This window comes from Oncorhynchus mykiss, chromosome 7 (genome assembly GCF_013265735.2).
Source record: "Oncorhynchus mykiss isolate Arlee chromosome 7, USDA_OmykA_1.1, whole genome shotgun sequence".
Lineage (NCBI taxonomy): Eukaryota > Metazoa > Chordata > Actinopteri > Salmoniformes > Salmonidae > Oncorhynchus > Oncorhynchus mykiss.
The window spans coordinates 61,373,807-61,400,824 of NC_048571.1; the positions used below are offsets into that span (position 1 = coordinate 61,373,807).

The 27,018-nt window shown below is 43.4% G+C and overlaps 2 protein-coding genes across 2 annotated transcripts in view; both read left to right on the forward strand.

The window, feature by feature from the left end:
• The window catches only part of LOC110528159 (testis-expressed protein 264), a 120,326-nt gene extending 117,895 nt beyond the window's left edge, over positions 1-2,431 (forward strand). Inside the window, exon 4 of the mRNA XM_021609987.2 lies at positions 905-2,431. Within this exon, the coding sequence (XP_021465662.2) occupies positions 905-1,251 (347 nt within the window). The 3' untranslated portion in view covers positions 1,252-2,431. The remainder of the gene's footprint in view (positions 1-904) is intronic.
• Positions 2,432-11,761: 9,330 nt separating this feature from the next.
• Positions 11,762-27,018, forward strand: part of LOC110528160 (metabotropic glutamate receptor 2-like) — an 85,169-nt gene continuing 69,912 nt past the window's right edge. The window contains exon 1 of the mRNA XM_021609988.2: positions 11,762-12,384. The gene's annotated coding sequence lies outside the window, so the exon portion shown is untranslated. The remainder of the gene's footprint in view (positions 12,385-27,018) is intronic.

The window sequence follows — 27,018 nt, forward strand, 5'->3', positions numbered from 1 at the left end:
TGTACAGAACAGGGGTAGAGTACAGAAGCACGGCAGCATATCAAATATTCCACCACCCACTAAGATCCTCTAGCCTTCTTAGGATCTGTAATGCGGTCTTGCATACACTCATTTGTTTAAAAAACTATTCAACTGGAAGGATGTGAGTGAGAACAATGTTATTGTCGCTTGTTGCTGCCCACGTTCAAACTGGCTCAATTTTCTCAGCCTCTCTTAAAAATGACAACAATGGCAGATCTGGCATTGACACCAATGAAGTCTCTGTGTGTAATGGAGCTAGTCAACTTCTATATGAGCTGTTGAGTGATATATGTAGTCAGCTTGTCTCAATTTACAGGGTAAAGTTTGTACTTGTACTGTAGCTTGCTTACCCAAATTCTATATTTTGTCTGTTTCCCTTTTGTAAAGTTGTTGAAGTAATTCACGAGTTTGAAGCTGGAAAGATCCCAACCAGGATACCAACTCTGTGCCTCTGTCTGCTCTCTCTTTCTCCTTAACATTCTCTCTCTCTCTCTCTCTCTCTCTCTATCTGTCTCTCTGTCCCTCTCTCTCGCTCTGTCTCTCTGTCCCTCTGTCCCTCTTGTGTACTTGTCTTCAATTACAATAAATAGGAAGACACAAAACACAACAGTTAATGAGTGTGGACTTAGGGCTCGATTCAATCCGTATCACAGAAGTTTAGCGGAGACTGTGTTCACTGTATGGGTTAATTGGAAATGACCTTTACATTTCTTTCACGCAATCTGTAATGCTTCAGCCATACAGATTGAATACAGCCCTTACACCTTTGTTCATGACGTCTCCACAATTACAATTATTGTAAGTTCTGGCTCAGTAAGATGGTCCGTTTTGAACTGACATCTATTCGCTGTTTCACCTGACACCTCTCTTCCTGTGGTTGCAGGTGCAGAGTCCCACAGTGATGTCAGCAGCAAGCTGAGCAGCCAGGCGCAGTCAAAGAGCACAGAGACGTCTCTGGCCCACAGGGACCAGGGGGACGGGGTCGAACAGGGGCAGGGTGGAGAGCACAGGGAGCCAAGTGAAAAGGGGCATGGGGACAGGGGCTCCAGCGAGTCAGTGGGCAGCGGCTCTTCCTTTGAGGAACTGGACTTGGTGGAAGAGATGGTGGAGGAGCTGGAGAGAGAGTTGGGGAGGGAGGAGGAAGGCCCCACAGTGAAGGAAGGATCAAGGGAAGCCCCAGTAGAGGCTGTAGCTGAGGAGAGGGAGCCCGTAGGGGATGGAGAGGAGTAGAAGGGGATGGATGGAGCAAACTCCTCGGGTTTGATCCTTTTAAGGTGGGAGTGAGATTTCTTCAGCTAATCTTGTCTTTTATGTCAACTTGTTGGTGGATCTGTAGCCATACTATTTATCATGACAGACATGACATCTATTTCTGGACCTTTTGAACTTTCCTGTATGTTAAACTGTAATGTCTGTGAGTGATAATGACAAAACAAAGATGGGTTGATCAACATTAAACAGAACTGTTGTAGGAGATGATACATTCACCAGTAGAAAGTGATACATTCTTTGAGGGGACAAAAATATTGTTACAATATACTTGTGGGACTGATGAAAGTCAAAATGTCTTTTGATTGAAGTATTTAAATGTTAATAACATTGTGTCCAATATGTTTAATCATTTGATGTAAGATAATTTGTTTATATATAAATATAAATAATTGAATATACTGTATTTAATCGAATACAGTATAGTTTTAGACAGTGGTCACCAATCGCTCGATCGATGCATTCCTAGTTGATCACCTAACTGAAAAGCCAACGATAAAGGCTATGACAAAGGCCGCCACTCCTTTTTGTGTGTGTGTTATGCTGTTGGTGGTACAGTAGGTACACTTGATTCAGAAGCCCTGTGTGCCGGGGAGGAGAAGTGTTCCCATTTTTAACCATTTAATTTGTCTGAAAAGACTAACTGCTTACTGACTGACCAATCGGATAGCTCAAATCATGTACCTACAGCTTCCAGGACCCCGGCCACAGTAGTTTTATACTAGCCTACATGAGATTTCATATAATTTAAAACAATGACCATAGAGAGACTGTCAAATAATACAGCAAATAGCTGATGTTTTTATGTGTGAGGTCATGTCCAAGTTTGTATTCAGCACTGTCAACACTGTTTTTATTCAACGCTATTACAAAACATAAAACACGCTTCTCCCTGCTTCCATTCTCAATGCAGCTGCAATGAATGAGTAGCCAAGTGTATCGATAGCCCTGTGTTTTTATTATTATCAGCAGCTCATCATGTCTATTTTAATATGGAGGAGTATTTCACTTTCCCTGGTCATAGGAACAACATGAGTTTGTGCATGAGGCAGATGCAGTGTGACTCGACTTTTGCCATCAGGTGGAAGACGTTTTCCCGTTTCCCGATTTCATGTAATGGACATATACAAAATATTCCAAATTTGTGAAATTAAATTTAAAAAATGACTTGTTTCAAAAAATAAATAAACTGAAAAGTGGTGTGTGTATATGTATTCACCCCCTTTGCTATGAAGCCCCTAAATAAGATCTGGTGCAACCAATTACCTTTAGAAGTCACATAATTAGTTAGATTGCACACAGGTGGACTTTATTTAAGTGTCACATAATCTGTCACATAATCTCAGTATATATACAACTGTTCTGAAAGGCTCCAGAATCTGCAACACCACTAAGCAAGGCACACCACCAAGCAAGTGGCACCATGAAGACCAAGGAGCTCTCCAAACAGGTCAGGGACAAAGTTGTGGAGAAGTACAGATCAGGGTTGGGTTATAAAAAAATATCAGAAACTTTGAACATCCCACAGAGCACCATTAAATCCATGATTAAAAAATTGAAAGAATATGGCACCACAACAAACCTGCCAAGAGAGGGCCGCCCACCAAAACTCACGGACCAGGCAAGGAGGGCATTAATGAGGGAGGCAACAAAGAAACCAGAGATAACCCTGAAGGAGCTGCAAAACTCCACAGCGGAGATGGGAGTATCTGTCCACTTTAAGCCGTACACTCCACAGAGCCGGGCTTAATGGAAGAGTGGCCAGAAAAAAAGCCATTGCTTAAAGAAAAAAAGCAAACAATTTGATGTTCGCCAAAAGGCATGTGGGAGACTCCCCAAACATATAGAAGAAGGTACTCTGGTCAGATGAGACTAAAATTAAGCTTTTTGGCCATCAAGAAAAACAATATGTCTGGCACAAACCCAACACCTCTCATCACCCTGAGAACACCATCCCCAAAGTGAAGCATGGTGGTGGCAGCATCATGCTGTGGGGATGTTTTTCATCGGCAGGGACTGGGAAACTGGTCAGAATTGAAGGAATGATGGATGGCGCTAAATACAGGGAAATTCTTGAGGGAAAACTGTTTCACTCTTCCAGAGATTTGAGACTGGGATGGAGGTTCACCTTCCAGCAGGACAATGACCCTAAGCCTACTGCTAAAGCAACACTCGAGTTGTTTAAGGGGAAACATTTAAATGTCTTGGAATGGCCTAGTCAAAGCCCAAACCTCAATCCAATTGAGAATCTGTGGTATGACTTAAAGATTGCTGTACACCAGCGGAACCCATCCAACTTGAAGGAGCTGGAGCGGCAGTAGGGGAGGGGGGATAGTTATGCACGCTCATGTTTTCTGGTTTCTTATCTTATTTCTTGTTTGTTTCACAATAAAAAATATTTTGCATCTTCAAAGTGGTAGGCATGTTGTGTAAATCAAATGATACAAACCCCCACAAAAATCTATTTTAATTCCAGGTTGTAAGGCAACAAAATAGGAAAAATGCCAAGGGGGGTGAATACTTTCACAAGCCACTGTATGGTCTGAGAAGAACAATATTGGCAGTTCACTGTATTAGGCCTACTGCACAAACCTCATTCCTACAGAACTGTTTTTATTAGGTTAACGTTACATTTTTTAAGTCATGTTTAAAAAGAAATCTGAGCGGTAGTTTGCTGCTTTCTTTTTGACTGCGAAAGTGATCTTGACTCAGAAAAGATTGGTGACCACTCGATTAAGATGAACAACCATTAAATGAAGGAATTGTATGCATTTAGTTGTGAAGGATTTGTAATTTTATCTACCTACATATCATGATCATGATCAGATCTGTTCTATTACTTTGGCCTAGGTTTTTCCGGTGTAGAAACTTGTTCAACTACTCTGGTCTGTCATGTGTACCAATATAATCTTTACTTTTTGACTTTTTGACAGGGATATACTGAGTTCTTCACTTATTTTAGGTATAACAATATCCTTTATAGCATGATAATCCTATGATCTAGACATTGGGCTCACTCCATTTGCTGTTGTCACATGTTATTCTGTTTGGTCTCTCGTCTTGGGCTTTGAGTGATGGAGATAATGTACAATGCCATGGGTGTTTTTCTGTCTGCAATAAAAGATCATATGCAATTTTCTTTTTTCTGTATCTATACAGACAAGCAATACTGTATGCATGTTATGTGGTAAACTCCTGTAGTATTCAGACAGTGAAATTATTTTCTTCTATCCCTATTGCTCACGCCACAGCGCTGAAAACTCATCCTCTGTTTCATGGTTCCACCTGTCACCAGAGGGCTGCAGAGAGACCACCCTAGAGACAATTATGACACTCAGGTGTGTTCCATTACTCATTATGATTTTCACTTTAAAAGAGGTGTTTTTTCTATTTCTCTTTGCAGAAGCTTGAATTGTTTACCTTGTGGGTTCGTTTCCTGAGTGAGTTTGACACTTAGTGGTTGTTGTTTTTTCAAGTGTACTGTGATCCTGCGCCTACCGTTTCTTAGTAAAGTATTATGTTTATCCTTAACCACTGATTCCTTGTCTGGTCTCTTATCTGCACCTGGGTCCAACCTCACCATGTCAGACTTTGTGGCTTTTTCATTGATGAAAGTCTCTATCATTGTCTCTTTTCTGAAGAAGACAGATGGACCCAAAGCACCTATTAACTTAACACTTTCTTTTATACAACCATCTTTCATGACCATTCACACTTTTCTGTAATTTCTTGGAGGCCTGTATTGACTACCATTTCCTCTTTTTTTAAAGGAGGCTCAGAGACAGGCTTGGTGAATAGATTTCAAAAGACTGAATGAAAGAGGGAGTATGAATAAATGGCATCTCTAATAGTATAATATATTTGCGATAAAACTTGCACCGCCATGCAACCCCTTTGTGAAGGTGAAATTTGTCTTAGCAATCTCTTGAAGGAATAGATGTTTAGGACAGAGGAGAAAATCCATATGCACAATCTGTGTGTGAAGAGAAGTACTCATATATACAGTGGAGCAAAAAAGTATTTAGTCAGCCACCAATTGTGCAAGTTCTCAGACTTAAAAAGATGATAGAGGCCTGTAATTTTCATCATAGGTCCACTTCAACTATGATAGACAAAATGAGGGAAAACAAATCCAGAAAATCACATTGTAGGATTTTTAATGAATTTATTTGCAAATTATGGTGGAAAATAAGTATTTGGTCAATAACAAACAAGCAAGATTTCTGGTTCTCACAGAACTGTAACTCACAGAACTGGCTCCTCTGTCCTCCACTCGTTACCTGTATTAATTTCATCTGTTTGAACTTGTTATCAGTATAAAAGACACCTCTCCACAACCTCAAACAGTCACACTCCAAACTCCACTATGGCCAAGACCAAAGAGCTGACAAAGGACACCAGAAACAAAATTGTAGAGCTGCACCAGGCTGGGAAGACTGAATCTGCAATAGGTAAGCAGCTTGGTTTGAAGAAATCAACTGTGGGAGCAATTATTAGGAAATGGAAGACATACAAGACCACTGATAATCTCCCTCGATCTGGGGCTCCACGCAAGATCTCACCTCGTGGGGTCAAAATGATCACAAGAACGGTGAGCAAAAATCTCAGAACCACACGGGGGGACCTAGTGAATGACCTGCAGAGAGCTGGGACCAAAGTAACAAAGCCTACCATCAGTAACACACTACGCCACCAGGGACTCACATCCTGCAGTGCCAGACGTGTCCCCCTGCTTAAGCCAGTACATGTCCAGGCCCATCTGAAGTTTGCTAGAGAGTATTTGGATGATCCAGAAGAAGATTGTGAGAATGTCATATGGTCAGATGAAACCAAAATTTAACTTTTTGGTAAAAACTTAACTCGTCGTGTTTGGAGGACAAAGAATGCTAAGTTGTATCCAAAGAACACCATACCTACTATGAAGCATGGGGGTGGAAACATCATGCTTTGGGGCTGTTTTTCTGCAAAGGGACCAGGACGACTGATCCGTGTAAAGGAAAGAATGAATGGGGCCATGTATCGTGAGATTTTGAGTGAAAACCTCCTTCCATCAGCAAGGGCATTGAAGATGAAACGTGGCTAGGTCTTTCAGCATGACAATGATCCCAAACAAACACCGCCCGGGCAACGAAGGAGTGGCTTCGTAAGAAGCATTTCAAGGTCCTGGAGTGGCCTAGCCAGTCTCCAGATCTCAATCCCATAGAAAATCTTTGGAGGGAGTTGAAAGTCTGTGTTGCCCAGCAACAGCCCCAAAACATCACTGCTCTAGAGGAGATCTGCATGGAGGAATGGGCCAAAATACCAGCAACAGTGTGTGAAAACCTTGTGAAGACTTACAGAAAATGTTTTACCTCTGTCATTGCCAACAAAGGGTATATAACAAAGTATTGAGATAAACTTTTGTTATTGACCAAATACTTATTTTCCACCATAATTTGCAAATAAATTCATTAAAAATCCTACAATGTGATTTTTCTGAAAATGTCAGGCCTCTCTCATATTTTTAAGTGGGAGAACTTGCACAATTGGTGGCTGACTAAATACTTTTTTGCCCCACTGTACGTAAAAACATGGTCTGAAGGTGTTCATTGTTTTAGCTATTATCCCAGTGCCTCTGTTCATAGCCATATTTGGACGTCTAAATTCACAGCTCCACGTGGTCAGTGCTTCTTAGGTCATTCTCTGAGGAAAGAGGCAGCAAAGTGCTACACGTCAGCACATCAGGAATTGGCCAGACCTAAGGTGACTATGGGGAAATTCTTGTCCCTTTAGCCTTTTATGATATGTAGAGTAAGCCTTCTGTTTTGAGTGGGTTTTCAACTTAACACTTAAATTGCTGAAGTTAATTAGCTGTTAAGGCTAAACTTAAAACCCCTTTCCACTCTGATTATATGAAATTGGAACATTCACTTTAACTTTAACTAATCTATAGGACCCTCTGAGTCTGTGGTGAGGGACTAATGTCATGGATGTTTACTGCTAGTTATATCGGCTTTGTGTGGAAAGCCTGACTAACTTTCTCGGAGCATTTAATAGAGCTTTTACACATCCATAAATAAATACTGTTGTTAATTTCTTTAAAACACTTAATTTGATGCAGACATTCTTAGCCAATCACCACTATAGATTGTCTCATTAACAGAGAATCAGTTGTCACATTCCAGCCAAGTGTTCAAGATTGAAGTAGAAATTGGATGTCTATCCATGTCCTGAGAACATCGGGAAATGTCTTCAAAACCAGCCACTAGGTCTAACAGTGAGCACGACCATCAAGTAGGCTTTAGTAATCCCATGACTCTGGATCAGAAGTTTGTGTTAAATCTCAGTTGTGGACACTTTTTTTGGGGGGGCAGGGGTTAAACCTATCCCAAACCTTAACCCTTGACTCTAGAGAAGGTTGTGTGTTTGATCCCAGTTGTGGACACTGGACACCCAAACCTTATCCCTTACCTGTCACGCCCTGACCTGAGTATACTTTGTTTTCTTTATATATTTTGGTTAGGTCAGGGTGTGACATGGGTGATGTATGTGTTTTTCCCTGTCTAGGGGTTTTGTAGGTTTATGGGGTTGTTTACCATCTAGGTGTTTATGTATGTCTATGGTTGCCTAGATTGGTTCTCAATTAGAGGCAGCTGTTTATCATTGTCTCCGATTGGGAACCATATTTAGGCAGCCATCTTCTTTGGGTATTTCGTGGGTTATTGTCTGTATGATAGCTTCACATTCGTTTTGTTATTTTGTATAGTTTGTTTAGTGTCCGTCTTTATTAAAAGTATAATGTATTCACATCACGCTGCGCTTTGGTCTCCTCACTTTGACGAGCGTGACATTACCTTAACCATTCAGAATGAGTGCCTATACTTAACCTTTAATACTTAACCTTTAATTTCTAAATGTGGCTTTTGGAAAAATTGAAAGATACAGAGCAGCAACAAAAACACTTCAAAATTCGACTTTTTGCGCAACTTCAATATTTGGCGTTTGGAGAATGTGGATGAACTTCTAATTCTGCGTGAGCGCTTGTTGCACATTCAACTACTATTGTATCATTAGGCTAACCTATGCATTCAATCAGGGTGTGTCCAACAGTGTATCCATCACGGGCGAATGCCAGATGGGCTAGACCATTTTAAGGTCTAGCCCATCTGGCCGGCAGCCCATGGTCCTGTTAAGATATTTTTGTAAATATTTTGGGGCAATTACTGCCAGCCCCCCTACCAAGATGGACCGGTTTTCTAATAGGCTGAGCTGAGATCACACATTCACAGTCAAAAGCTGCATCAGCAAAAAACAGAAAGGGTGCCTATAAACATTGTTACCTTAACTTTTTTTAGGAGGCTAAAACCATGATTTGGTCAAACAGTAAAGTGCAATCTCTTCAGGATTCCTGCATGAAAGTGTATGCCCTGTGCCTGCTGCTGTGATGAGCGAGCCACTCTTCCCCCATGCGCTCAACAGAAAAATGTGTTCTGAACATGTCCATATGAAATTGCGGGAAAGACACAGCTTTGGAAACTTCGTCCCCTTGTCCCCGTGGAACAGAGGAGGGTCTCCGCTCTCTGTAGGTATAATTTGTATTTCTCAACTCTCATTATTGATCTCAATAGCAACTATTTTACAAAGATATTGGATGGCTTGATGGCTTTGAAATATGGAGCAGTGCACCGGCCATTGCAAGGACATAGGTCTCATGGGTAGTAGTAGTAGTATCAAGGCGAGACCCAAATGCAGACACAGGAGGCAGATGGTTGGAGTCTTACAATGTTTATTAATCCAAAGGGGTAGGCAAGAGAATGGTCATGGACAGGCAGAAAGGTCTAAACCAGATCAGAGTCCAGGAGGTACAGAGTGGCAGACAGGCTCGTTGTCAAGGCAGGCAGAATGGTCAGGCAGGCGGGTACAGAAACAAAGTACAGAAACAGGCAAGGGTCAAAACTGGGAGGACTAGAAAAAGGAGAAACGCAAAAAGCAGGCGAACGGGAAAACCGCTGGTTGACTTGGAAACATACAAGACAAAAAGGCACAGAGAGACAGGAAACACAGGGATAAATACACTGGGGAAAATAAGTGACACCTGGAGGGGGTGGAGACAATCATAAGGACAGGTAAAACAGATCAGGGTGTGACAAGTAGCCTACAACTGCTAAGTTTTTTTTAGGACAATACATTTACTGTTGGATGAATACATGGCTACTAGCATTGGGAATTATATTTAGAGTTAGCAATCTAGTTCATGTGTTTTGAGTTTCCACATCCTCAGGTGTTGAACCCCAAATGAATGTGCCTATTATATTAGTTAGTGCACATAAAGATATATGACATGTATCAAAAAATAAAATCTGGAAATTCTGGAGTCTATGGTCTTATTGTCAAACCAAAATTCATATTTACTGGACTAGGTTGCTGACTGCACATTAAAATATATTTTATCATGCATTCTTGCTTGGACGTGTTAGATGAAACAACTTATTTCTTGAATAGCTGAGTAGTCTATTTATTATAATTAATAATAAAGCACTATGAATGACTTTATGATGATTTTGGTCCGACCAAGTCATGGGCTGGTCCCACCAACTGTAAAGGTTAGTGGCACCATTGACACCAGGGGGAAATGTTATACAGAGAACAAGAAGCACAGATTACAGCGAAGAAGATGCTCAGACAGACAGACAGACAGACAGACAGCACAACCGGGAGTCAAACTAAATGGCTAGAGCAAAGCCACAGTTATAGTGGTGAGATGTATCTCCAGTGGTGTTTTTACATATTGTATATGTTTTAAACATGAGCTGGTTATTAAAAATGAGGAGGACCATGTCTCGCCAGTAACTGTTACAGAAATGGTTGAGAGACGCTGTTCTGTACTGCCAATGTTGTCAATGTTGTATGTGTGGGGATGGGGTATGTGTATGGCTGGTGGTCTGCCGGGGAGGGCTCCACACTGTCAAATCCCTTCATCCAGGACGTGCACAGCATTTCTTAAAGTGTGGTGTGCAATTCTGAAATCAATAATTGAATTCCATCCCAAGAGAATATAATCATTAAGAAACCGTGCCGTGAATTCTCTATCACACTCATCGCTTTTATATTACTGGGCTTTGTTTCAATCACTTCGCTTTCCATCCTTTATGGGCCACATTTAGAGTCCAGTCCCGCTCCAATCACTTGGTGCATCAATGTGGATTTGCTTCTACATGGATTGGCGCTTTAAGCATGCATGTAATCACCAAACATCTGAGACTCATTTATAATATTTTGTTCAATTTCAGAGGTTAAATATGCCAGATAGGCAGGCTAAAAGCCCCGACTGAGGGTTTACTATTATGTCGTTTTCGTGATGTTGGAGTGTGGGATATTTACATTTTAAACTCAAGTAGGTAGTCATCCCCTGGTCTCTGGGCATCCACTTTGTGGTCTATAGAGATATGTGTGATGTTGTTTACCAAGCAGCGGCAGTGACCACTTTTTTATGTTTGTATCACAGATTGACCCTTTCGTCTTAGTCATTATCTGTCTGATGAATCTAATTCAAATGTAGCCTATACCACATACAGGTCTGTATTTTCAATTCGAAGAGTAATTGATCGACACTGTCATGGCTGACAGATATACAGAATGTCTGCTATATGTAATCACAATTGTTTAATCTGGCACTCCACCAGTTATCCACAGTCAAATTAGAAGAGTAGCTGCATAAGGCCTACAATGCATTGACAACTGATTTAATTAATTGTGAAACCCACATGGGTTAGCCCACATTTGAGAGCTTTGAGGTCATGGAGACATGGCCTTTCCTATGATGTCAATTATAATTCATATTATTCCAGTGGATGTATGAAGATGGGTGAAGTCGCATACAAAACCAGTCGATAGCCCCTCCCTGACTGTGTGAATGTGGTTTTGGAAGAAGAAGGTTAGAGGTCACAACACACCATTTGGTGATCTCGAGAGTCCATATCCCGTGAGCGCAGGGTTACCACCTGGGAGCCACCTCGCGCTCTCCCTCGTCTCCACTCCCATGTCAGAACTTGTGCGTGGACTGTAAATAGAAATCTATCGATGCAGCTAAGCGGTCTCCGAACAGCTGCTGTTATGAGTTTTGCTTGTTCGGTTAAACAAAATCAAGACGATTCCCTGAGCTTCTCCACATTTACATGCTCAGCGCATCCTAATCAACAGCTCTCGAAAACAGAATGCAAAAAGCTACTAGGATAACATAATCTGTATTCTAATTATTCTTATTGTATTAATACTAGCCTAATATCACAATGAATTTGTAATATGCTATTATTAGGCTATACATGATAACAGTTAGACCTAATCTAAACTTTTGAGAGACAACGAACCGTTTCTTATTGCGCCGATTTAAATTAATCAATAGCATCTGTATTGATTGTCAGGGTGGTCGTTCACAACGTGCAGGCTTGATAGCCCACAGACACACCTATTCAGAAATCGCTATCATCCACAGGCGTTCGTGTCTGTTGAATTCTGTTGTGGCTGTCAATATGACAGTTCAGTTCACATGATAGCCTATGGACTCGTGTGACCGTTTTAAAAATGTAAAATTATGCATGGTAAAGAAATCATGAGTTGACTCCTTAAAATATCATGCACCCGGGATCAGATATGTTTCATTCCTCGACTCATCCTTTCTACCAGGCTCATTGATAACACTTGACTCATTTGTTATCAAATAAGATTTGTTGCACAGCTGAGTTATGAGGTGTGGACGCGCAGTTAGTAATCTGAAGGGACTCAAGTGAGTATAATGTTAAATTAGTACCAGAGGTGTGTAAAAAGGTGGGTAGACTTTTTAACCAGGGGATAGAATCTCAAGGAATCCGCGCGCTCCTCCGAGTGTTTTTCAGCACCGAGGACAGTTACTCATGCGCGCCGCAGCTGCGAGGCGCGAAAACTTCATTCACTCTCATCCCCTGTCCTTCCTTCCTCCACCATCAGTATCCACGAATGGTTTATTCTGCACAATAACACGATATTTATTGAAAGTATCACCAAGGATATGAAGTGCCTGACCTAATCTGTGTAACCTGTCGGATTTGAATTCGTTCAGAAGAGAGATTCATTGGACAGGTAAGAGCTTTTGCTTTTTGTATAGCCTGCATTTGGTCCCAGCAACAGCAGCATGCACGTTGTATGCACGATTACGACCATGCTTTCTTTGTAAGTCTATAGCAATGGAACAAAGCTTTGTTAGAGATATTAAAGAGAGACTCCCATTCTATTCCTGCTTTCTTTTGACACATCTCTCATAATTTGTCAAATTGTTGTTACAGATTTTGATTGACAGGTGGGGGGAAAAAATGTGTGTGAATGCGATTACTATAGAATCGGGTTACTTGCTTGCCATAGTAAACAAATTAGATCATGCCACCATTCTAATCATCCTTTACATTTGTGTATCTTCCAGCAAATTTAGTAGACACAAATCAATAAGTGTTTTTCAGAAGGGTCTCCTCATCATCATATGTTTTACTGTATTTTCCATTATTCAACCTGTATGTTATTGTCATATATTGAGACTTTCAAAATCAAGTTGCAGTTTTCAATAGATCATAGAGTTGGTCAAATGATGTTTCCTTTATTGAGTCGCCTACAACATCCACACACCTTCCTTTAGTTTGCACATCTACATGGATTCTGACTCCAGCGGTGAGTTGTGCATGTTCAGAGAGTCCAGGTTACACCTTGCATTAACATGTGGTTAATCGTGTGGTAAATGTGGTGTGCAGCTGTCTGAAAATGTTGGCACTATCAGAATGTGGACACAATCCGGACACAGGATGCGTGTTAGCACCAGGTATGAACAGGGATTTAGTGCATAACATAATATGTCCAAGAGGTGGACAAACCCTTGGCTCACAAGTGAACCTATACACACCACATCATAGATTCCCAGGTCATATACAGATTTTTCAGGGCTGTGGGAACAAGTAAAAGGGGGAGAAGCCTTATCACAGTGGCATTGCATGTTGGTGTTTTTCTAGGAGCAAATGGTCTTGTAAAGCAATGAATGGTGTGCCCATGGCAGTGGTGGGGATGCTTGTGTTCTCAGACCCAGCCAGCAGAGAGGCTTAAGAGGAACAGGCTCTTCTCTTTTCATCTGGAACTCTGTGCACAATCAGGAACGAGGTGGAGGAGGAGAATGAGGCAAGACACTCGGTGCACCTATCTCTTTAGTCTTAATGGAATCCACCTCACCTGTATCAGCGCGGTGCAGAGTGGGTAGTGACCCCCGGGGAGCGCTTCACAGCGTTGCACGACGTCATGGGGATGAAACCCTGCCAATCCCCCTGGGTGTGTCGGGAGCTGGGAGTCGATGTAGCACTGCGTATCAGAGTGTCTCAGAGCGTGGAGGAGCAGTGTTATTGCTGAGAACCAAGCGTGTTAAAATCCTTGTTATCTGCCAAGAACACAAGCGTCCCCACCACTGGGCCGCCAGGCCATGGAGGCACCTAGATTGCTACTCATTAGTGTGTGGAGAAGGAGCTCACCTGTAGACCAGGATTAACCTGCAGGTCCATGGACCACTGGCTCCCAGGTGCCCAAACAAGCCTGTTCTCCTCTGACTCCTCCACCTCAACACATACTCACAAAGCCCTGACAGATTTTATTTTTTAAGAATGCATAAAATATATGTGCTTTCTGGAGAATGTCCATAAGATTTGCCTATCGTTTTCAAAGATGATTTTAGACTAAAGCCCCATAGACCGCAGGTCAGATGTCATTGACTGTATTGAAATACTGTAAGTATTTCTCTCACAAAGGACATATTATAATGATAAGGACACTGTTTCTGTAGCCACAGCACCTTGAAGTAGGCCTACAGTATGTCACCACCATTCACCAGATACATTGAGCATAGTCTAATGCAGGCCTGGGCAATTATTTTCCATGGAGGGCCACATTAGAATATAATTTTGCCATCGCGGGCCAGCATCATATTATAGGATGATACATCATGTGTATGACTGCGTTGACAGATATCTACTATAAATCCCATCCAGATATGCTGCTTACTTTTCTTTTTTAACATGCACAGAAACAAACCACATCCATGTTCTCCTTTTGGTAGGTATTTTCATTATTAAACATTCAATGAACTACACGGAGGGAAAAGTACACTGTGCATTCAGCACCACGGACAGAACTCTTGTTAAAGGGTATGCACAAAATCACAAGAAAGAGGGAGAGCTCAACATTACATTTAAACTACTCAATCAGTGTGAGGAGTGAAGTCTCTGATGGGTATTGACTAGAGCAGTGAAGTCAGGTATAGTTTCTGACGTCGCTATGCTCAGGATTGCTGAGAGGTGAGAGTCAGTAAGAGATGATCTGTGCCTTGACTTGTTATATTTCATCACTAAAAATGTCTGTTCACATACGTAGGTTGACCTAAACAGTGCAATCATCTTCTGAGCATGACTCCTAATCTTTGGAAAGTTTTGTTCATCGCGATATGCATAGAACCTTGTCAGTGACATTGTTTTGAATAGTTCTCTAATCACTGCATCAGACCGAAGATCGATAAGCTCAAGTTGCAGTTCAGTGAGAGCGTTTTCCACATTGAAGGTGAAAGGAGAGGAAACCAACAGCATGTAATTTTCCAACACTTTGAAATCCTCAAAACAACGAGAACTCACTGTTGAAAGCACGCAGCAGCGATGTATATCTGATAGGGAACACAGTAGAAGTGTCGGAAGGTGGGTGAGATTGTTGGTTTGGGTTCAGCTCAGCTACTTGATCTTGTATCCTTTTCAAAAGGCCAATGTTTTTTCCTGTCATGTTTGGGCACCCATCTGTGGTCACACTGGAGAACTTTTCAAAACTCAGTCCCAGCTTTGCCACACACTTATTAACCTCCTCCAATAAATATTGTGATTGTGCTCTTCATTGACTGCACTGAAGCAAGCTCCTCTGTAATTTCAAAGTCTGGGGTTATGCCTCGTAAGAATATCAACAACTGCTCTGTGTCACGTGCATCACTGCTCTCATCCAGGACCAAGGAGAAATAGGTGAAATCCTTTACCTTGTCATTGAACTGTTGTTCCATATTCTCTGCGATGTCCTCAACACAGCGTGCCACTGTTCGTCTTGACAGGGAAACATTTTCAAACAGCTCTTTCTTGTCAGGGCAAAGTATTGCTGCAGAGTCAAATAAACATTCTTTAATGAATTCGCCCTCAGTGAATGGCTTGCTATGTTTAGCAATTTTGTTGGACAGTACATATCAAATTTTATTGGTCACATACACGTGATTAGCAGATGTTATTGCGGGTGTAGCGAAATGCTTGCTCCGAAAGTGCAGTAATATCTAACAAATTACGCAACATATACCCAAAATACATAAATCTAAGTAGGAATGAATTAAGACTATATACATACAGTGGGGCAAAAAGTATTTAGTCAGCCACCAATTGTGCAAGTTCTACTACTTAAAAAGATGAGAGAGGCCTGTAATTTTCATCATAGGTGCAATTAAACTATGACAGACAAAATGAGAGAAAAACATCCAGAAAATCACATTGTAGAATTTTATTTTTTATTTTTTGCAAATTATGGTGGAAAATAAGTATTTGGTCAATAACAAAAGTTTATCTCAATACTTTGTTATATACCCGTTGTTGGCAATGACAGAGGTCAAACGTTTTCTGTAAGTCTTCACAAGTTTTTCACACACTGTTGCTGGTATTTTGGCCCATTCCTCCATGCAGATCTCCCCTAGAGCAGTGATGTTTTGGGGCCTAATTGAGTGTATGTAAACTTCTGACCCACTGGGAATGTGATGAAAGAAACAAAAGCTGAAATAAATAATTCTCTCTACTTTTATTCTGACATTTCACATTCTTAAAATAAAGTGGTGATTTTACCTGACATAACAGGTCATTTCTACTAGGATTAAATGTCAGGAAAAAAACTGAGTTTAAATGTATTTGGCTAAGGTGTATGTAAACTTCCGACTTCAACTGTACATGCCCTTAACGGTTTTAAGGGCCAAGCCAAATTTCTTCAGCCTCCTGAGGTTGAAGAGGCACTGTTGCGCCTTCACCACACTGTCTGTGTGGGTGGACGATTTCAGTTTGTCAGTGATGTGTATGCCAAAGAACTTGAAGCTTTCCACCTTCTCCACTGCGGTCCCGTTGAAGTGGATAGGGGGGTGCTCCCTCTGCTGTTTCCTAAAGTCCACGATCATCTTCTTTCTTTTGTTGATGTTGAGTGAGTTGTTTTCCAGGTACCACACTCCCAGAGCCCTCACCTCCTCCCTGTAGGCTGTCTCGTCATCGTTGATAATCAAGCCTACTACTGTTGTGTCATCTGCAAACTTGACGATTGAGTTGGAGGCGTGCTTGGCCACTCAGTCATGGGTGAACAGGGAATACAGGAGGGAGCTGAGCACACACCCTTGTGGGGCCCCAGTCTTGAGGATCAGCTAAGTGGAGGTGATGTTTCCTACCTTCACCACCTGTGGGCGGCCCGTCAGGAAGTCCATTACCCAGTTGCACAGGGCAGGGTTCAGACCCAGGGCCTCGAGCTTAATGATGAGCTTGGAGGGTACTATGGTGTTAGTCAATAAACAGCATTCTTACATGGGTATTCTTCTTGTCCAGATGGGATAGGGCAGTGTGCAGAGTGATGGCAATTGCATCGTCTGTGAATCTATTGGGGGCGGTAAGCAAATTGAAGTGGGTCTAGGGTGGCAGGTAAGGGTATGATCCTTGACTAGTCTCTCAAAGCACTTCATGATGACAGAGTGAGTGCTACGGTGCAATAGTCATTAAGTTCCTTTGCCTTCTTGGGTACAGGAACAATGGTGGCCATCTTGAAGCATGTGGGGACAGCAGACAGGGATAGGGAGAGATTGAATATGCCCGTCAACACACCAGCCAGCTGGTCTGCGCATGCTCTGAGGATGTGGCTTGGGATGCCGTCTGGGCCGGCAGCCTTGCGAGGGTTAACACATTTAAATGTTTTACTCACGTCAGCCACGGAGAAGGAGAGCAACAGTCCTTGGTAGCGGGCCGCGTCAGTGGCACTGTGTTATCCTCAAAGCGTGTGAAGAATGTGTTTAGCCTGTCCGGACGCAAGACGTCGGTCTTGGCGACGTGGCTGGTTTTCCTTTTATAGTCCATGATTGTCTATTCCCTGACAGCAATGCTCTCTTTGCACACAAAGCACACAGCTTTCCCTGATACCTCAATAAAGATATATGTCCGCTCTTGCTGGAACACCCTACATTCATTGTCTACTTTCCATTTCTTTGAAATCTTCGAAAAACTCATTGTTGCGCAATTTTAGCTAGCTACTATTTGTAACTGTGAAGTGTGTCAGCTTGTCAGTCACTGTCTGTCCTCGTGCAGTTATTATTTATACATGCCTTCAAAATAAATGTTCTACAATCATTGCACAAAGGCGAGTATTCATTTGGCTTTTAATTTGAATAACAAATACATTTTTCAAAACTTTACTATCGCAAATTATTTATGTGATCTGAGCATGATTCCTTGGGCTGTATTGAATCAGGTCGCGGGCCACGGACCTTTGCCCTGGCCTGGTCTAATGTATGGCTGTACTATATGGAAAATAATCACCTTCAATATGAATGCACAAGGGTTCCTTTGCAGGTAGATCTGCCCTGTTTCATCCTATGAGCTGCTATAGAGAAGGAAACCAAAGTAACTAATTAAACCCAAATGTCTGATAAGGTATCTCGGTGCCACCCAGATCTCTTATCAGTTTTATTAGTTGGCCGTCGTCTGTGATTAAGCTGCAGGATGATGAATGGCTGCAGTCCTATCAAACAGGACAGCTTAATTACTTACACCTCCTTATGGCCTCTTTCTGATCTCTTTTTAATTCACACACATATGCACACACACAGACACACAGACACACACACACACAATCTATACTTGAATCCATGTTTGATGTATGAGCTTTCATATTGTTTGACAAATTAGTTTTGAATTCTCTGAACTCCTACTAAACTAAATCTTTAGTTGATAAAAAATCACTTGCTGATTAAATAAGTGCCTGAACATCTCCTGCGACATGGTTTCCAGTGTGAGTTATGCTTCCAGGCACTTTTGCTCTTCCATAATAATGTGGCTAGGGTAGCATACAGCAGATGGTGTGTGTGTCCCTGGACAAGATTAATAGAGAGGCCCGGGGGACAGTCAAGACCGACGAGGTAGCTATGTAGGACCAGGGACAATGTTTGTTTGTCTGTTCAGCCATACATCTGTCTCACTGAAAGTAAATTGGTTTATATTGTGAGAATATGTTAATGTTCTCTGCTGCGCAGACATAATTTGTGTTGGGGATGTGTGTGTCTGTGTTTTTACAGGTGTGTGTGTATTTGTGCACATGTGAGAGATGTGTGTTTGAGAGTGTTATATGTTGAGACAGAATGAAAGCATGTCTCAGTTCAGGATCAGGGAAGCCCACACTCTTGTTTCTCTCTTGTCACTAATGGTGTGTGTGATGAATAATGGAAAGACTCAAAGAAAACCTCATGCAGCCCCTGAAACACAAACACCATGCATCCATCACCCTGCCTGGGACAATCACAGCTCTGCCTATAATGAGCTCACGAACACACAAAGAACATAGACAGTCAAGGAATCTTAAATTAGGAAGTACACAGTGAGGTGGAATCAGGCCCATGGGAAGGGGTGGAGCTATGGAACTGTCCTAGGGGATTCCATCCCTCACACAGGTGCAGAGAGCGTGTCAGGGATGGAGTTACTGTAAGGGGCGAGCTGAGCGGAGACACACCTGACCAAATCCAAACCCATTCTCTGTTCAATAGATGAACTGACTGGACCTCTCAGCCTACTTTCAGATCAATGATGAGGAAATTAACTGTGGTGGTGAGAGAGTGAGTGAGGATTTGATTGACATCTCCCTAATTGCTGTATGTCCCCACTAGTTGCCATTCAGCGCCAGCCTCAGTTTGCCTGGGTTGCTATCGTTTAAACTTCAATTAACGTCTTTCCCCTAATTGGTTTGGTATCAGTGACCATTTTGGAAAGGTCAGCGCTCTTCATTTCCCAACATGGGTTTGTCTTTTTGCCTCAGTGATCTCAGCGGTTATCATTGATACGGTCAATCTCCCAGGCCTGGATTCATGGAACTAGTTTTTCCCCTGAAGTGAAGTGTTACTTAATGACAAAAATAAACTAATAACTCTCCTGAGAAACATTTGTTTGTTATACAACTTTTCAGCACTGACCTTTTCAGGACAAGTTGAACATCTACAAGTCCACAGTCTGCCAAAGAGAGAGGAAGTGGCCTTCAATCTAGAACATATATAAAACCTGTAGTGAGTTCTGAATAGGTGATATCTATCTCCTTTAGACTGTTACTAACTGAGGAAAGAGAGGGAGAGATAGTAGGGATTTGTTTGGGCTTCACCTGAGAGAGATATTTGTCAGGCTGCCACTGCTGTCCCTGCACTACCATGGCCAGATTAGGGGGATGGAAGTTGTGATTTCTCCACTCATTGTGCTCAGATTAATTACTACCAGACTAGGCTTAGCACAGCATGGCGCACATTTGGAAAGGTGTGGAGTGGACCTGCTAGTGTCTTGTGAGCGTGTGTAATGAGAATTTAGAGACATAAAGCATGTTTCTTCATTTATAACAGGGGGATATTTTTCTACATCTAGGTTAAATCCATCAGTCAAATCGAGTTATGTTTGAGAATGGGAAAATAATATTGCTCAGCTTTTAAAAAATCTTTTGCGAAAAAATGAACCCTCACAGATGCTGATGGCGTTTTGTCATAAAGGAGTTTGCCACAAGTTGTGCTCTGATTGCAGGTTGTGACTCAGCTCACCAGCCTATCTGCCTTCCTACCCTCCACCTTGTGAGGCTCGCCGTCTCATTTCCACTTCTATGCCCTCCTTCCTTCTCCTCCTCCTCCTCCTCCTCCTCTTCCATCCTCAGTCCCCCAAACGTTCTATTCCTTACCCCTCCTGGTTTGAAAAGTGTAAAGGCTGGTATTCTCCACACACTTGAATTAAAAGGGCCATCTGGTGAAGCGGAAAGCAGAAGAGATATGGAAGAGAGTGGAGATTTCGGCATGATAGATTAGAGGATGAAATGAGGCTGGGTGCTCTTTGAAGTTAACACTTAACCCAATTAAAACACTTTTTGTTATTTTTTTATTTTACCTTTATTTAACTAGGCAAGTCAGTTAAGAACAAATTCTTATTTTCAATGACGGTCTAAGAACAGTGGGTTAACTGCCTTGTTCAGCGGCAGAACGACAGATTTTTACCTTGTCAGCTCAGGGATTACGATCTTGCAACCTATCGGTTACAAGCCCAATGCTCTAACAACTATGCTCTAACAACTAGGCTACCTGCTGAGGAAATCATTGTAAGCCTGTTTACCCTGTGCTACAGGGTATTGTATTCATAGCTTGTTGTGGCTCCTATAAGTGCTGTACATTAGACCACATTATGTAAAGTGAGTTTGTTGTTCTTGTTCTGGCTAGTTTGGCTGTTAAAATGCATGTCTGCACATTAGGTAAACCACAGCTGAAATAATCAAATAGTCTTGAGGCCACTTACATACCTCCACCTTGTAAAAAACAATAATAGCCGACAACAGCTGCCCACTGTACTGAGGCTGCCCACTTTACTGAAACACTGTCACCACCGATAAATCCACGACAATCGAGAATTTCAATAAAAACATTTTTACTGGCTACCCCTACCCCGGCCAGCAGCTCTGCACCTCACACAGCAACTTGCCCAAGCCCCCCCCCCCCTTAGATAGAGTTCAGTGTGTCAAATCTTAGGGCCTGTTGTCTGGACCTCTGGCAGTCTCTATGGGGGTGCCACAGGGATCAATTCTCGGACCGACTCTTTTCTCTGTATATATCAATGATGTCGCTCTTGCTGCTGGTGTTTCTCTGCTCCACCTCTACGCAAACGACACAATTCTGTATACTTCTGGCCAGTCTTTGGACACTGTGTTAACAAACCTCCAGACGAGCTTCAATGTCATACAACACTCCTTCCGTGGCCTCCAACTGATCTTAAATTCTAGTAAAACTAAATTCATGCTTTTCAACCGATCGCTGCCCTCACCCGCACGCCCGACAAGCATCACTACTCTGGACGGCTCTGACTTAGAATATGTGGACAACTACAAATACCTAGGTGTCTGGTTAGACTGTAAACTCTCCTTCCAGACATTAAGCATCTCCAATCCAAAATTAAAACTAGAATCGGATTCCCATTTCGCAACAAAGCCTCCTTCACTCATGCTGCCAAACATACCCTCGTAAAACTGACTATCCTACCGATCCTTGACTTCGGCGATGTCAATTACAAAATAGCTTCCAACACTCTACTCAGCAAATTGTATGTAGTCTATTACAGTGCCATCCATTTTGTCACCAAAGCCCCATATACTACCCACCACTGCGACCTGTATGCTCTTGTTGGCTGGCTCTTGCTTCATATTCGTCGCCAAACCCACTGGCTCCAGGTCATCTATAAGTATTTGCTAGGTAAAGCCCCACCTTATCTTAGCTCACTGGTCACCATAGCAACACTGTAGCACGCGCTCCAGCAGGTATATTTCACTGGTCATCCCGAAAGCCAACTCCTCCTTTGAGGAGTCTTATATCTCCCTCACTAACTTTTAGCATCAGCTGTCAGAGCAGCTTACCGATCACTGCACCTGTACATAGCCCATCTGTAAATAGCCCACCCAACTACCTTATCCCCGTATTTTTTTATTTTTTTTTGTGCTGCTCAGCGTTCCTGGCCTCCGGTGCGTCTCTTCGACCCAGGTTATCCTGCGCCAGCTCTACACACGGTGTAGCCCAGTGCAAAGCCCAGTGCGGCCTGTTCCAGCTCCCCGCACTTGCCGGGCTAAGTGGGGTATCCAGCCAGGACGAGTTATGTCAGCTCTGTGATCCAGACCTCCGGTGCGCCTTCACAGTCCAGTGTGTCCTGCGCTGGCTCTACGCACTATGCCTCCAGTGTGCCGTCATAGCCCAGTGCGTCCTGTGCCAGCTCTCCACACTCACCGAGCTAGAGTGGGTATCCAGCCAGGACGTGTTGTGGCAGCTCTACTCACTAGGCTGCCAGTACGTCTCCTCAGTCCGGTGAGACCTGTTCCGGCTCCACGTTCGAAGCCTCCAGTGATGATCCATGGCCCAAAGCCTCCAGTGACGATCCATGGCCCGAAGCGTCCAGTGATGATCCATGGCCCAAAGCCTCCAGTGATGATCCATGGCACGAAGCCTCCAGTTATGATCCATGGCACGAGCCTCCAGTGATGATCCATGGCACGAGCCTTCAGTGATGATCCATGGCACGAGCCTTCAGTGATGATCCATGGCACGAGCCTCCAGTGATGATCCATGGCACGGAGCTTCCAGTGATGATCCATGGCACGGAGCTTCCAGTGATGATCCATGGCATGGAGCTTCCAGTGATGATCCATGGCACAGAGCCTCCAGTGATGATCCATGTCACGGAGCTTGCAGTGAGGATCCAGGGCACGGAGCCTCCAGCGACGGTCCCCAGTCCGGAGCCTCCAGAGACGGTCCCCAGTCCGGCGCCTCCAGCGACGGTCCCCAGTCCGGAGCCTCCAGCGACGGTCCCCAGTCCGGAGCCTGCAGCGACGGTCCCCAGTCCGGAGCCTGCAGCGATGGTCCCCAGTCCGGAGCCTGCAGCGATGGTCCCCAGTCCGGAGCCTGCAGGGACGGTCCTCAGTCCGGAGCCTCCAGCGATGATTTGCGTCCCGGTTCCTCCAGTGAAGGTCCATGCACCAGGGCCGCCACCAAAGCGAAGGGATCTGCGGGCGGAGGGGGGTCACGCACCGGACCCACCGCCGTGAAGAGATCAAATGAAATCAAATGTATTTATATAGCCCTTCGTACATCAGCTGATATCTCAAAGTGCTGTACAGAAACCCAGCCTAAAACCCCAAACAGCAAGCAATGCAGGTGTAGAAGCACGGTGGCTAGGAACAACTCCCTAGAAAGGCCAAAACCTAGGAAGAAACCTAGAGAGGAACCAGGCTATGTGGGGTGGCCAGTCCTCTTCTGGCTGTGCCGGGTGGAGATTATAACAAAACATGGTCAAGATGTTCAAATGTTCATAAATGACCAACATGGTCAATTAATAATAAGGCAGAATAGTTGAAACTGGAGCAGCAGCACAGTCAGGTGGACTGGTGACAGCAAGGAGTCATCATGTCAGGTATTCCTGGGGCATGGTCCTAGGGCTCAGGTCCTCCGAGAGAGAGAAAGAAAGAGAGAATTAGAGAGAGCATATGTGGGATGGCCAGTCCTCTTCTGGCTGTGCCGGGTGGAGATTATAACAGAACATGGCCAAGATGTTCAAATGTTCATAAATGACCAGCATGGTCGAATAATAATAAGGCAGAACAGTTGAAACTGGAGCAGCAGCACAGCCAGGTGGACTGGGGACAGCAAGGAGTCATCATGTCAGGTAGTCCTGGGGCATGGTCCTAGAGCTCAGGTCCTCCGAGAGAGAGAAAGAGAGAAGGAGAGAATTAGAGAACGCACACTTAGATTCACACAGGACACCAAATAGGACAGGAGAAGTACTCCAGATATAACAAACTGACCCTAGCCCCCCGACACATAAACTACTGCAGCATAAATACTGGAGGCTGAGACAGGAGGGGTCAGGAGACACTGTGGCCCCATCCGAGGACACCCCCGGACAGGGCCAAACAGGAAGGATATAACCCCACCCACTTTGCCAAAGCACAGCCCCCACACCACTAGAGGGATATCTTCAACCACCAACTTACCATCCTGAGACAAGGCTGAGTATAGCCCACAAAGACCTCCGCCACGGCACAACCCAAGGGGGGGGGGCGGGGCGCCAACCCAGACAGGATGACCACATCAGTGACTCAACCCACTCAGGTGACGCACCCCCTCCAGGGACGGCATGAGAGAGCCCCAGTAAAGCCAGTGACTCAGCCCCTGTAATAGGGTTAGAGGCAGAGAATCCCAGTGGAAAGAGGGGAACCGGCCAGGCAAAGACAGCAAGGGCGGTTCGTTGCTCCAGAGCCTTTCCGTTCACCCTCCCACTCCTGGGCCAGACTACACTCAATCATATGACCCACTGAAGAGAAGAGTCTTCAGTAGAGACTTAAAGGTTGAGACCGAGTTTGCGTCTCTGACATGGGTAGGCAGACCGTTCCATAAAAATTGAGCTCTATAGGAGAAAGCCCTGCCTCCAGCTGTTTGCTTAAAAATTCTAGGGACAATTAGGAGGCCTGCGTCTTGTGACCGTAGCGTACGTGTAGGTATGTACGGCAGGACCAAATCAGAGAGATAGGTAGGAGCAAGCCCATGTAATGCTTTGTAGGTTAGCAGTAAAACCTTGAAATCAGCCCTTGCTTTGACAGGAAGCCAGTGTAGAGAGGCTAGCACTGGAGTAATATGATCAAATGTTTTGGTTCTAGTCAGGATTCTAGCAGCCGTATTTAGCACTAACTGAAGTTTATTTAGTGCTTTATCCGGGTAGCCGGAAAGTAGAGCATTGCAGTAGTCTAACCTAGAAGTGACAAAAGCATGGATTAATTTTTCTGCATCATTTTTGGACAGAAAGTTTCTGATTTTTGCAATGTTACGTAGATGGAAAAAAGCTGTCCTTGAAATGGTCTTGATATGTTCTTCAAAAGAGAGATCAGGGTCCAGAGTAACGCCGAGGTCCTTCACAGTTTTATTTGAGACGACTGTACAACCATTAAGATTAATTGTCAGATTCAACAGAAGATCTCTTTGTTTCTTGGGACCTAGAACAAGCATCTCTGTTTTGTCCGAGTTTAAAAGTAGAAAGTTTGCAGCCATCCACTTCCTTATGTCTGAAACACATTCTTCTAGCAAGGGCAATTTTGGGGCTTCACCATGTTTAATTGAGATGTACAGCTGTGTGTCATCCGCATAGCAGTGAAAGTTAACATTATGTTTTCGAATAACATCCCCAAGAGGTAAAATATATAGTGAAAACAATAGTGGTCCTAAAACGGAACCTTGAGGAACACCGAAATTTACAGTTGATTTGTCAGAGGACAAACCATTCACAGAGACAAACTGATATCTTTCCGACAGATAAGATCTAAACCAGGCCAGAACTTGTCCGTGTAGACCAATTTGGGTTTCCAATCTCTCCAAAAGAATGTGGTGATCGATGGTATCAAAAGCAGCACTAAGGTCTAGGAGCACGAGGACAGATGCAGAGCCTCGGTCCGATGCCATTAAAATGTAATTTACCACCTTCACAAGTGCCGTCTCAGTCATAGCCGTCTCAGTGCTATGATGAGACTGAAGCATTTCGTATACATTGTTTGTCTTCAGGAAGGCAGTGAGTTGTTGTGCAACAGCCTTTTCTAAAATTTTTGAGAGGAATGGAAGATTTGATATAGGCCGATAGTTTTTTATATTTTCTGGGTCAAGGTTTGGCTTTTTCAAGAGAGGCTTTATTACTGCCACTTTTAGTGAGTTTGGTACACATCCGGTGGATAGAGAGCTGTTTCTTATGTTCAACATAGGAGGGCCAAGCACAGGAAGCAGCTTTTTCAGTAGTTTAGTTGGAATAGGGTCCAGTATGCAGCTTGAAGGTTTAGAGGCCATGATTATTTTCAGCATTGTGTCAAGAGATATAGTACTAAAACACTTGAGCGTCTCTCTTGATCCTAGGTCCTGGCAGAGTTGTGCAGACTCAGGACAACTGAGCTTTGAAGGAATACGCAGATTTAAGGAGGAGTCCGTAATTTGCTTTCTAATAATCATAATCTTTTCCTCAAAGAAGTTCATGAATTTATGACGCCCACCCGGACCCTCCCCTTTAGAGTCAGGTTTTGCGGCCGGAGTCAGGTTTTTAGAGTCTGTCACGCCTTGGCCACAGAGAGGCTTTTATGCTCTATTTTAGTTAGGCCAGGGTGCGACTAGGGTGGGCATTCTAGTTTCTTTATTTCTATGTTTTCTATTTCTTTGTTTTTTTGCAGAGTGTGGTTCCCAATCAGAGGCAGCTGTCTATCGTTGTCTATTTATTTAACAATATTTTTCAAATGCTCTCCTCAGATATGCACTGTATCAGGATGTTCTGTATGGATTTTTGAAGAGAGAGAACTTTGGGAAGAAAAGGGAATTATATATCAGTTTAAGTGGGAAATATCAGGACTGTACAGTATCAAATTAGGTGTGCTTTAGAATTCCTCTTCTAAGCAGGGGATATGTGAAAGAACAGCAGTGGCAGAAAGAGAAAGAAGGATGAGAAGAAGCTAGCTGACTTTTATTTTTTCTTTTATTTAACCTTTATTCAACAAGGCAAGTTAGTTGAGAACAAATTCTCTTTTACAATGACGGCATACCCCGGCCAAACCCTAGTGCGCCGCCCTATGGGACTCCCAATCACGTCCGGTTGTGATACAGCCTGGAATCAAACCAGGGTCTGTAGCGATGCCTCCAGCACTGAGATGCAGTGCCTTAGACCGCTGCGACACTCGGGAGAGAGAGAGTGAATGTGTTCCAATGTGTCCTGCTTGGGAGATAGTGGCCTCTCCTGGGAGTTTAATTGGATGAGAAGAGAGACAGTTAGGAACACTTTTGTCCCCCTCCTTTCTTACGGGTGTGTACTTTAGGGGTTTAACATGCTGGCTAAGTGTTATTCCCATATCTCACACCAGAAGTTGACA